This window comes from Trachurus japonicus, chromosome 7 (assembly GCF_045865225.1).
Source record: "Trachurus japonicus isolate A0001 chromosome 7, Traja_1.0".
NCBI lineage: Eukaryota > Metazoa > Chordata > Actinopteri > Carangiformes > Carangidae > Trachurus > Trachurus japonicus.
This window is the reverse complement of record NC_140913.1, coordinates 12,031,608-12,044,308: the sequence shown is the minus strand read 5'-3', so window position 1 is coordinate 12,044,308 and position 12,701 is coordinate 12,031,608. Positions and strand designations below refer to the sequence as shown.

The following is a 12,701-nucleotide window of genomic DNA, read 5'->3' as shown; positions in this document are numbered from 1 at the left end:
TTTTCTTTCCTTTTCTTTTCTTTTTTTATGATAAGCCTTACATGCTAACCTATTTGTAAGCAAATATTTATCCTTTTTTTTAGGAATGTAATCACTCAATCCATTGTGGTGTAAAACCATCTATGTCTTTTAGCACTTTATTTACATCAATTGACCGGACTTCCGGTTTAACTCTCGATGTTATAGTGTAGCTTGACGCGACCGACTGTGAGAAAGTCTGGTTGAATCCTCCCGATTCAGGAGGGAAGACGTCATCATATCAACTCTTGCAGCTGTCATCGATGAACAAATACTGTTGTCTTCAGGTGTCCTGGGAAATTATAGACACCGTGCTGTAAACGACGCCGGTGCGACTCCATAAGTTACTTTTCATTCATAAAACAGTGTGATGTGATATTTGGGTGCAGGGAAATGATTGGCAGCATTGGAACTGCTTGGAAACTGGTGTGAAATCACATTCGAGACAATAATAATAGGCCTACTAATAAAAATTAAAAAAACAAACAAACAAACAGAAAACTAGGCCTACCGGAGTCTAATTAATATGGGCCTATAGATCATTAGCTATACATCGTAGCAGATGCAGTTTATCCGCTTGAAAATCTATTTGTTGTATTCTAATATATACAGTATATAGGCTATATACTACTTAAATAAGGTCAAGGAGTATTGCTTCTCTTTCATGTATTCTTTTGCTCTTTAGACATAACTTTAAAATAAATCACCCTTGATCTTCATCCATGGAACAAGGTCCAGCTAAAATGCTGACTATGTCTTTTCCTTGTCAGGATGTTCAATAAAATGAGCAGCATCTTTTTATAGGAAATGGCAGACATCATGGAGGCTCCATCAAACGGTGATGGTACAAGTGATGCATTATGCAGCAACTCAGGCTTATGACTTCATTAAATTTGCATGATCAATGCACATTTATTTTCCCATCCTGCTGATACAGCTTGATGTTTACACAGTGAATCTTCTAAAGTAGTCAATGTCCATCTGAAAACTTCTCTAAGTAGCCTACATTGTGGACTGTATAGGAAACAAGATGGTGGATAAGAGAGTGCGCAGCAAGTCTCATGTCAGAGGTCATGAGGAACATCTGGATCCTGCAGTCTAATAAACATTGCTGTAAAGAGATGTATGAACAGGACAAAAACCACACATGGAAAAAGTAGTTTTTTGATATTTTATTTCTTGTCATACTTATACCCGATGTTTCTCCATGCACATACTGTAATGTTCAGGACAATTAGACAAGATGTGCAGATGGCGTAAGGTAAAAAAAAAAAAAGGTTTCTTCTTCCAAAGGAAAGAGCAGCAGTGTCTGACAAGGCCAGTTTCTTCTTTAAGATTCACTTGTGTAAAACAAATTCAGAAAGGTTTCTACATCACAGTAAAGATGAGTTGTAATGGTTTTGTGTGTGTTTACTCGGTCTTCAGGCCCTCCTTGATGAGGTTGAGCTCGTAGCACAGGGTCTCAAAGCGATACGCCATACGGATCTGAGCCACGTTGGTCTTGCGAATGTCATTGCCCTCAGGACCCTCCTTCAAGTAATCGTTACCCAGGAAGTGGAGCTTCTCCTGGAGGAGTAAAGATCCAGCTTGTTATAGTGAGGCTGAACATCATGTATGATATCGTTTTTTTTTTTTTTTTTTAATATATATATTTTTAGGGGCTTGACAGGATAGTCGAGAGAGACAGGGAATGGGAGGCAGAGAGGGGGGGAATGACACGCAGGATAGGGCCGCTCGGAACCGGGGTCGCCTGCAGTGAGGACTATAGCCTCAACACATGGAGCGGGTGCTCTACCAACTGAGCTAAACACCGCCCCTATGATATCGTATTTATCAAACATGTTAAAAACAAAAACAAAAACAATGCACCATCATATTTAAGCTCCATTACCTCATGAGACAGGGCACTCTGCAGAACACTGTTCCTGGAGATCTCACACATATCGCAGGTGCTGAGCTTGAAGACCTGGGCTGCAATGGCGTACTCCTCCATCAGGGGCTCCTGTGGACATAAAGGCCAATTGTTATTAACACTATTTGAACAGTTAACTTTGCACACATCTAAATTCTGCATGCTCTACATATGACATAATGTTTATGTTGAAATTCAAAGCCTATTCTGTTGCATGCCTATAGATGTGCATGATACAATGCCCATTGTTAACATGCGCTCAGACCTTGGTGTAGTGGAACTGCATGGGGTCGTCGGTGGACAGAGACACCACCAGGCCTTTCTTGTGGAACTCGAGCAGGGGGTTCTTGGCGTACTCCAGGAACAGGCTGTTGTTGCTCAGAGGGGACATGGCGATGGGGAGCTGGGTCAGGAAGTACAGGTACTGCAGCACAGGGCTCTGAAGATGGAGAAGAGAGCAATGGAGATGATCAGTTACAAGTCCATTTATGTGAGTATTTGTCAAAAGATGGCATTTTGATGAATAAAGCAGGCATTAGAGGGCAATAGGTAATATTTACAAACTGTTAAATTATGCATAGTCATTACAATATCAGTTGTGCAGTTGGATATATTGCTCTAAGAAACGTTCTGTCAATGAAAGATTGTTGCAATAATCCAATAACTGGGCAATATCAGTTTCAGGTTCTGAAATCAGATTCAGGATAATGTCCTCTCTTACTCTAGTCCAGGGGCTCCACTTGAAAATCTCAAAAATGTAGGTGACCCACATCTGACCCCAGAACAGTATGGAGGCCAAATAATGCCTTTTCTTTTCTTTCTTTCTTTCTTTCTTTCTTTCTTTCTTTCTTTCTTTCTTACTTTGATGATGACTGAACATTCATGTCTGAACTGAATTCACCATCTGTCTGCAACTCTATTCAATTTCAATTCCTCCTGTTGCTAACCAGCTTTTCCCATTTTTCAATGTTTTTCACACTTTAGTGCACAATCAACAGAGACAGAAAGAAGTTAAGTGGCTTGATACAAGAGAAAAACAGGGATGTTTTTGCTTTTTAAATGTTTTTTTTAACCATTTTGTTAAAAAACCTTTAAAACATTATATTTCTTGTATAATTACACATTTTGACCAAAATTGTATTGCCACCAGTGGAAACCAGCCAACAGGTTGGGGTCCTCTGCTCTAGTCATTATCAAACCTCAATTACTGTAATACAAAGTAGGTCATATCTGGGTTTCAGACTTTGGGCCTGAAAGGGTATTTTCTCCCTTTAGGAACCTCTTCACAGCTGTGGTCCTTATCAGAGAGCATGGAAATACTATATAGCAAGAAAGGATGTACTTTGGTTCTTTCAGATAAGAGGTTACACCATGAAAAAATGTTCTATATGTAATGACTTAAATGATTCCAGTCACCAGCAGTTTTACACAACATTATGAAAGGCTGTTGGGTCTGTGAAGATGTCTAAGAATTACAGAATATACAGAGCATTAATACTCAAAAAACTATTTATGTTGTCTTTCCAAATTTAATGTAATCTGGTCATATTGTGTTTTAAGACAATAGAAACTTAAGTTAGGGAAACCTTGACTGAAATTTTTGATCAAGTGTAAGTGAGTTCACTCTGTGTGTGTTGGTGTGTGTTGGTGTGTGTGTGTGTGTGATGTCTGACCTTCTTGAGGTTCAGGCCGTGAGAGATGTTGTCAGCGGTCATGAAGCAGGCCAGCAGATGGGTGACAGCACCGGCCTCACCACAGTGAGGCCTGAACATGAAGGTGTTCATCCCCCTCTGTCTGGAGAACAGAAGATGATAGTAAGTATCGTATTAGAGAAAGGAGACATGCTCTTATAGGGACTTCGTCAAGTAGTAGCAGAAAACTCACCTGCGGAGCTGGTTGAGCACAGCGATGTTTGCATACATGTAGTAGATGTAGTAGGTGTAGGAGGGGTTCTTGGCGATGTCCCACTCCTCAGGTTTGGGGCTCTTAGTGGAGAACATGTGGCCGCTGTGCTTGGACTCGTCGTCCACGCTGTCAAAACCTGTCACCTACACACCAGGAGGCAGATGATTTATTTCACAGTGTTTAAGGTGACAGTTCAGCTAAAATGGGAATTTCTGCAAATTTAAATCTTCTGTTAATTTTCTAATTCATTTTAATGTTTTGTTTTCATTCCTTCAATCATAACCTTCATGGATTCATGGCTTTGGCCAATATAAGATGCTGACTCTTGGGTCTGTGTTGTGTCTGAGCTGTTATGACTGTGTTTGACTCACATGCTTGAGGAAGAGGCTGAGCTCTGGGTTTGACTGTGGGTCGATGGTGGCCTGGAACACAGGAAGGAAAATGTTCTCCAGCATCTTGCCGAAGTGGGGCACAAAGTTCCTGCCTCTGAAGATGTCGCTGAGAGAGAAGAGGGACAAAATAACGTCAAGTGAAATCTGAAAACACTCAAGCCTTTTGGGGATTTTCTTTCAAGTTACATGAGAGCAGAAACTGAAAACTTACTAGATCCTGGGCACTTGAATCATCCATTTGAGGTTAGGGGAGAAGACTCTGTGCTTGACAAACCAGCCGGAGAGTTTGGCCCACTCATTAGGGTTGCACCCATAGATGGACAGACGAGGCTCAGCATACTGGTACTTAGCGTCCTCCAGGTCAGTGGCTACTTCCTGGTTTAGGTAAAGGTCAGATCAGGCTCTGATGGGAAGTTACCAAACTTCCTTGATTGTATTCTCATACTGTATGTGTGTCTCTAAACAGGATGTCAGTAGGATAATATATCAGATGATGTTACAATGGTGAAGCAAACCTTGATGATGGTGGCAAAGTACTCTCCGTTGATGTGGTTCTCCGTCTTCATGTACAGGTCACGCAACTCACTGGCTCCCACGGGGTTGTACTTGGCGTTGAATTTATCAAAACGCTGGAAGGTTTGTCTCCCCTTCAGAGAAACAACAAGAGAAGAGATTTAGATTAAAGGGTGGAAGAGAGTGGAAACAATGGGATCAATATGCCCTGATAGCTGATGTGTAAATAGTATGGAGAAAAAAACATATCCTCTCGGTTGGATTACCAGTACATTTTAAACCTTATTAAATCCTGGTTTAAACTGAAATTCTGCTGCTCCAAACTATTTTAAAGTTAAGAGAGATGAAATTAAACCTGAACTGAATACTCACAGTTTTTTACTTGAAATCAAGATTCAGTTCTGCTGCACCCAAAGCGTTAAAAATGGCTCTGTTTAATTTAAAAACATCAATTTAAGAGGCTTAATTTTGGCAAGGGCAGCATGCAGATTATTTAGGCTAGTGTTAGTAAATTAAACCAGACTCATTTGAAATGGTTCAGCAGAGTTTGGCCTAATTTTAAACCTGGATTAACTCATTTTAAACGTTATTTTTATGAAAATATAATAAGAGCTAATCTGAGATTAAATCCAACCTTGTTTTTTCCCTGACTGTAGTATATATGTATGTTATGTTTATACAGTTCTATAACTGTAGCCTATGCACTGTTTTCATATTGTTAAACCCTACTGATGCCTCTGATCTGCATGTAACGTACAGCGTGCACATCAAGGGAGTCCACAGTGAGGTCATAGGGGTGCAGGTTGAGGGTCTTGAACAGCTCCCTCATGGTGACCTCCTTGTCTTTAATTTTGTGGACAATGCGGTCTGCGTCCACACGGTAAGACTTCTTGATAAAGCGCAGCAGATGCTTCTGGTTCATGCAGGCGGCAGCGTGGATATGGGTGTCAACCTGGGAAATAGGAGAGGACGTGAGACTGTTATGATTTGCATGGAGTTTATGTGATGCAGTTACTCTGTATGGACACAAGAGGGAGCAGGATACATACATAAGGTGCATGGCAGCAATAGAATTCATCCAATCATTTGTGTAAATGTAAATTCGGAATATCTTAAGAATAAATAAAAAAATAAAAACTTAAACCGTTGATATTCAGTGGACTCAAAGGAGGTTTTTCAAATATTTAGTCTTATAAACACAATGTATATTTTATGTGACATACAAAACCAAACAATTTCTGAATCCGATTTCTACCTCAGCCTCTTAGATCTACTGTGCAGCACCTTCATTAAAAGTCTGTGTGAAGAATTTAAGATCAATGGAGGAAAAGTGCAGAGTTGCTCTAAAAATCCTTTTGTTGAAGGAACTACAGCTGTAATGCATGTGTTTTCCAAAAGAAAAGTGGACTTGGGCTAAAGATTGATTTAGAACGGTCTTGTTTGTTTTAAGCAAATGTAGATGCAATGACTGTAATAAATGATCTTCCTGTTTTAGTTCATACCTTCCTACAGTTGTAAAAGTCCCTGTGTGGGTTCATCTTCAGCTCCTTCATCTCCTCCATCTCATTCAGCATCTCATGCACGTTGAACTTGGATGTGAGGAACTTGAGACGACGGTGAGTGTAGGTCTTACTGCAATGCAAAAGATATCAGAGCACTGAGCTACGAGCTGCATCGTAAGGCACCTTGTTAATCATATATTAAGGGTTTTTATACATAAAACATGTCACTGCTACTTCAGGAAGTTAGGAGGGAAAATGTTGATAAGTGACTTGTTATTGTCAGTTAATTAGCTGTAGATGTCTCAGTGGCATCCAGGACCTCACACTGATGATTTAACAGTCAGTTGACCACGGGGTCACCTAAAAGAAGGCTGACAGGTCACCAGGGGAAAGTGATAAATACCTGACATGATTTTGCAGAAAGTAGATGGGGGTGAAATGACTGGGACGTTTCGAAAGTGAGATACTTAAAAAAAAGAAGAGTTCCCGCACACATAGCCAACTTGCAGAATTTATTGCAACGTTTCGGTACTAGACCTTTTTCAAGCAAATGTTGAAAAAGGTCTAGTACCGAAACGTCGCAATAAATTCTACAAGTTGGCTATGTGTGCGGGAATTCTTCTTTGTTTAATTTGGACTTAATTGTCATCCTCCGACGCACCTGCCAAGGAAATAGATGTGCAAAGATTTTTGCTTTTTCTGAAAGTGAGACACTTAAAGAAGAACTCACGTTGGGCCCTGAGCAATGAGGGCGATAAGGAAGTTCATGTCGTCGATGAAGGTGTTGTAGTCGGGGCAGGGCATGTCTTTGGGCTGATGTTTGTCAGCAGCTGCAGCATCGTTGTACACATAGATGACACCATCCTTCATACGAGCCACATAGCCCAGATTCTTTGGCAGGTCCTTGGGGTCAAAGGGGTCCTCTCCGTTCTTTGGAGGAGTCGTGAAGACTGACGATGTATGGGAGAAAGAAATATGACGTAAATAATAACATTGTTACACTGTGCTCATTAATGTGAAGCCCAGGTGTTATCTCCTCACCTGGCTGCAGCTGATCTTCAGGCTTGAAGCTTTCACCCTCAATATCACGCAGGTACTGGGAGGTTGTGCGTGGGTAGCGCTGGTAGGCCAGTCTCATGTACTTCTCCCTGATGGTCAGGGCACGGTACAGACCCTTACAGGACAGCTCAAAGTCATCCAGGGTCACCTGAAATACACATAAATGTTGCAAGCATTAGGCTAAAATATTTTTTAAATGTAAAACTTAAATCAATAGAATCTCAGCTAAAAGATCCCCAAAATACATCTAATTAGATGTATTCAGATAGGAAAATGAATTAGGCTAATAAATGCTAGCTAGCCAGATAGCATTTAGCAGCAGCAATCAGTTTTGTGTACAAAATATTGTTATTTTCTCCTGTTTGTCAGACATTTTGCATCACAGGAGCTGTCGCTTGTTCACAGTGATATAATGTAGCTATTATGTTATGTAGCCTAAAGTGAGTGTATCAGTAAACTTGCTTATGGAAGCTAAAACAGAGGGGGTCATTCCTATGTTCCCACAGCCCTTCGGTCCCACCATTGGTTGGGTTTAGGCAATGAAGAAAGGAGTTGGTTAAGTTTAGTAAAAAGACCAGGTAGAGGCTAGACAGGCCAGATAGATAGAGAGAGTCCAGAGGGAACATAGGGCTGAGGGAACATAGGGCTGTGGGAACATAGGCACACTCCCAAACAGAGATAGCAGCTAGCCTCCCCAAAGTGTCTCTATCTGTATAAGTGTAAGACCCATAACAATGAAACCTAAACCCCTGACTTGAGACCATAGCTCCATTCATGGGGGTGACATGGCCACTGACCCACAAACGCATCATCAGTTAAAGTTCATTACTCCAATCACTCAGGCTTATTTCAGTAAACACAAATAAACAGACACCATGGTAAATTTCAGAAGGTACCCCAGAGGCATAGTCTCCAATGATGGCCACTCTCTGGAAGTCGGGCACTTCCAGGTAAGTGGGCGTCTCCACCTTCAGGGACACCACAGGGGCAGAAGCAGCAGCAGCGGGCACAGCCATGGTGCGGCTGCGCTGGAGCCTCTTGCTGTGGAGAAGGAGAGGTGAGGGTCAGTGGTCAGCTTCATCCACCGTCAAAGTATCTGAAAAGTTTGCTTTCCCCTCGCCTCACCGTTTCTCATGATCATCGTCGGCGTGCAGATGGTGGGCCAACTCATGGTGAAAGATGGGGCAGTCCTCAGCCACATCAAACATGGAGATCTCATCACGGACGTTCTCATCTTTGGTCTCAGACGCAAAGACTTCCTCCGCGAAGGCCCTCATCTTGTCATCAGTCTCTGTCAGTCAGACACAACAGAAGCATGTTCTCGTGAGTGATAGAAATACCTCCTGCTCTCATGGCATCATGCAGCTCCAAACTGAACATGTAGCACATCACAAACAGAACTTGAGCTGCTCCTCTACATTGTATGGCCACTGATACAATGGCTACAGAGTGAACTGTAGTGTGGACATGTTCTACATCTATGACATACAAAGCATATACCTTACCGACAGTGATGTGTATAGACTCCATCACATGTGCTGTACACATGACCAAAGACTGACGCAGCCACTACAAGTCTGCAACTCTGACCTCCAGTCTGGGCTGCAAACACAAAGTCCCATGCATATAGAAGAACTACAGTGATGAAGCACCGAGACACACAGTCAGCTCGACTCATACGAAACAACATAGATATAGATAGGTGAAGCCTTTCTAAATGTCTGTACAGTACAACTCCAGACCCAGTTTTCTCATCACTTTCCATCGTTCATTTTTCATTTAATCATTAATTGCACCCCATTAATCAATGTGTGAGTGGCTCTATATGAAGTAGATTTGATTAGAATTCATCAATATGCTGGAAAAACTTGACAGGAAAAGTGGGTCACAGTCCAAAATGACTGGAGTTATATGACCAACAGGACTCATACAATACAATACAAGGACAATACACGCACGTGACATCACTTGATGTCTGCAGACAGGTAACTGCTCAACCTCTAGCTCAACCTCATGTTACATGCACTCACTACCCAAGAGCAAAGACTTTCTACTCTAATATGTGACATGTTCCAATGTGGCACATATCAGACGACTTGAGTTATTGCTTCCTGTTTCTCCATACTTACTCTGATGACCTGATTAGGCCCAGCAAAGAGAGAGCAGCGTCACCCAGGATCAAACCCAAAGAAAAAGAGTGTTAGAAATGCATGGGTTAATACATTTTATATTGAACTGCAGTAGGGATTCATGAGGAATAATTGTACTGTAATAGGCTATAAAAAGAGACCTTTGATCAGAAATACATGCAACAGTATAGAGGATACTGTCAGCAATGAAATGACACACTGGGCCAGTAGGAGGTGGGAACAAGAGTGTGGATGGAGTGTAATGTATAAGTGAGATTAAGGTGAGATACAGTGCGAGGATGGATAATGGAGAGGACACATGTGTTAAATTGAATTCAATAATGTTGGACACAGCAGCTGGACATCTTCATGGCACACACAGAGATGATCATCAGACCTCAAATGTAATATCTCTGTGCATGTCACGATGCATCAAATGTCCCTTCTGGTGTTCAGGGTTAAGCCGTCTGTGCCCATCCTTCAAGTCAGTCAAACAGGTCTGAAGTCAATGTATCGATCAGGTGCTGATTTGTTTACTGATAAGCATTCCCATGGTGGAGGAGTCAGTGACCTGGAAAAAGTCATTTATTAATGTAAATGTTCACTTTGAGTTCAGTTTTGATCAACGATGCTTCATCTGTGAAGCATCTACATAAAAACACAAAACTGAAAACTGATCTCAAAGTTGAACAGCAGATTAATAAATGGTGCCCATTTCCACTAGATTTCATCGCTTTCTGAATTATATGGAACAGATATTCATTCATTCATTCATCAAGATCAGGTTTCCTGGGTTGCATTTAAGTGCATTTGGAAAATGAATATTTGGTGATGTGACTATCTCACATCCATACAGTAAACCATGCATTTGTGTAATGCTTCACATTGTCTCTCATACTCATAAAATAAATATCTCCCTGCTCCATACTTACTTCCTCCCTCTGTTGAGTTAGCAAAAAGTCCCAGTCAGTGTGTGTGTATCCAGGTTAGAGAGAGACAAAACAGGTGGTTATGTCTCAGAGCGGCAACAACATCCAAACAACGGAGCTTTGCTCATAATTGGGACACCCCCTTTGAAAAGTCCCACTGAAAATCATCAGCATTACAGTTTCCATATTGGGCAAACTCCGCCTTCAGAAAGACAGGTAGAGATCTGATTTAACTATTGATCATTTTGCCCGAAATGAGGCCACAGCCCCTCCGCTAAAGCAAGGCAAACAAAAACAAAACAAAACAAAAAATGTTGCAGCAAGTAAACAGATTGTGAAGATGGTCATCATACGAGCAATGTCACAACTCTTGTTGCCTGCATTCCTTTTAGTTTCACTATTCTTTTGTTTTGGACACACAAATGAACATACGCTCTGAAATGTTGGCCTCTGCTGTAGTTTGAATCAGGGATGGAAATGAATTAGCTCAATGTCAATGTCTTTAATGTCAGTGTCTGTTTTTTATGCCATCAAACAATATTTTTTTTGAAATAATTGGAACAGATGTAAGTTAAAACAAGTATATGAGCATCATTCCCAAGTTATATGTTTTATGAAGTGTATGTTGAACAAAAATTCAGTAAAAAAAAAAAAAAAATTCAGTAAAAAAAAAAAAAAGAAGAAAATCAAAATTAGTGAGTTCCATTAATGGACACTGGACACTGTTTCTATTAACTGTTGTGTTCTCAAAGTTAAATCTCATTAATTCCATTAAAACTTTTTGGCATCTTTAGAGATAAATATAGCAGAACTACACCTTTAAAATAAGAGTGATGTGAATTTGATCAGTTTGATCATTACACAGTTGTTGTCAGCTGCCCACACCTGCTACCACTGACCCTAAAATGTCACAACAAGTGTAAACAGTCTCAGACACAGTCTCCACCAGTACCTGCCAGCTGAATCATAACAACCCTATCGGTGGAGAAATCAAGCTCCTCAGACACAGCAGCTGCTCGGACCCCCGCATTGCTATTTTTTTTACCCTTTGAAAAAGTTGCCAGTTGCCTAATGCCTGGTGGAGGTAAGCCTATAATTGGCAGCCATTAAAACAGCATAGTAGTGATGATAGAGCTCTTGATAGTGAGGGACATAGTACAAGAGGAATCACAATGCAAACCACATGTCACACTGGACCTGCAAGAACCTGATGACAAATCACCTCTATCTGATGTGCCCTCTTGACATTATCACTAACTTTATTTATATACACCACATGCCTTGAACCCTTAAAGTGGGTGCTTACATGTTTGTATCAATGGAATTAAATTATATACAAAAATCTGCAGTTTCAGCATGAATCACAAGGGAAATGTTAAGATCCAATGTATTTTTATTGTGAAATGTGTCCAAATCTGGGAGGAAACTTCTTGTGATGTCTATACATTAGTTGGTATGTACTTCATAGTGAAACTATATGCATTTTAACACCGATGAACCTGCTGTCAGTGCTGCCCGTTAAAGAGACAAAGTGGCACTGGCAAACAGATGGGAATTTACTATCTGAACATGTGCTGATATTCTGCATAAGTAAGCTGTGTGACCCGTACACATAAGATAAGATACATTCAAAGTATTTTGTTAGACATTTTGGGAGCTCTCACATCCTACACGTTCCACAGATCTCCAACAAACAGAAATGAGGGTTGTATTTTGACAGAAAAGGTCAAGTTTACTGAGAGTGCACGTTTTAAGCCCAAGAGTCAGTCTGCCCATACTCACCTGGCACTATGACTTTAGGCATGGTGACGCTCTTCCCAAGAAACGCTCCCTGAGGACTGGTAAAGGGTGGTCAGCCACTGGACCACTGTAAGAGGGAAGTGAGGAGCCCTGTGCTCAGACTCTGCAATATTAAGCTCCTTCTCCCTCACGTGTAACCAGAACCTGCTGTGCCCACACTGGACACGCCTCGATGTAACGGGGAACTCATATGTGTGTGTGTCCAACTCTATTTTAAGTTGTCTATGCAACCACGGCTCAGTGACAGGCACAGTGTGTAGACAAAGAGACGGGTATGTGTGTGTGAGTGAACACTTATTATATAACACCCTGATAGCTGCAGAAGTTGCTCTACACATGGCAGCTGGCTGCTTAGATGGGTTTGCTCATTAGTTAATTCAAGCAGATTCAATACATAAATACTATACAAGGTCAATGTAATGGATTTTAAATGATTGATAATGTTGCCGTTGGATGAAATTGTCAATAAAATAAATATTTCAATCAAGAAACAAACATCGCAAGGTGAATACATTAATATTTAATAGGACATTTTAAAACTA

The 12,701-nt window shown here is 40.9% G+C and overlaps 1 protein-coding gene across 2 annotated transcripts; it reads right to left on the bottom strand.

The window, feature by feature from the left end:
• Positions 1-1,175: 1,175 nt before the first annotated feature.
• On the bottom strand, positions 1,176-12,244 carry ampd1 (adenosine monophosphate deaminase 1 (isoform M)). 2 transcript variants are annotated; one of them, XM_085781247.1, is made up of 15 exons: positions 12,142-12,244; positions 8,427-8,592; positions 8,198-8,342; positions 7,284-7,449; positions 6,973-7,192; positions 6,243-6,372; positions 5,498-5,692; positions 4,743-4,874; positions 4,439-4,602; positions 4,207-4,333; positions 3,815-3,978; positions 3,604-3,724; positions 2,196-2,369; positions 1,910-2,020; positions 1,176-1,584 (listed from the first exon to the last, which is right to left on the bottom strand). In XM_085781247.1, exons 1-15 carry the CDS (start codon positions 12,161-12,163, stop codon positions 1,429-1,431), a joined length of 2,193 nt encoding a protein of 730 aa, XP_085637373.1. In that variant the 5' UTR covers positions 12,164-12,244; the 3' UTR covers positions 1,176-1,428. The 2 variants fall into 2 exon arrangements, with proteins under 2 accessions (XP_085637373.1, XP_085637371.1); XM_085781245.1 differs by lacking the exon at positions 12,142-12,244 and adding an exon at positions 8,807-8,903.
• Positions 12,245-12,701: the final 457 nt, after the last annotated feature.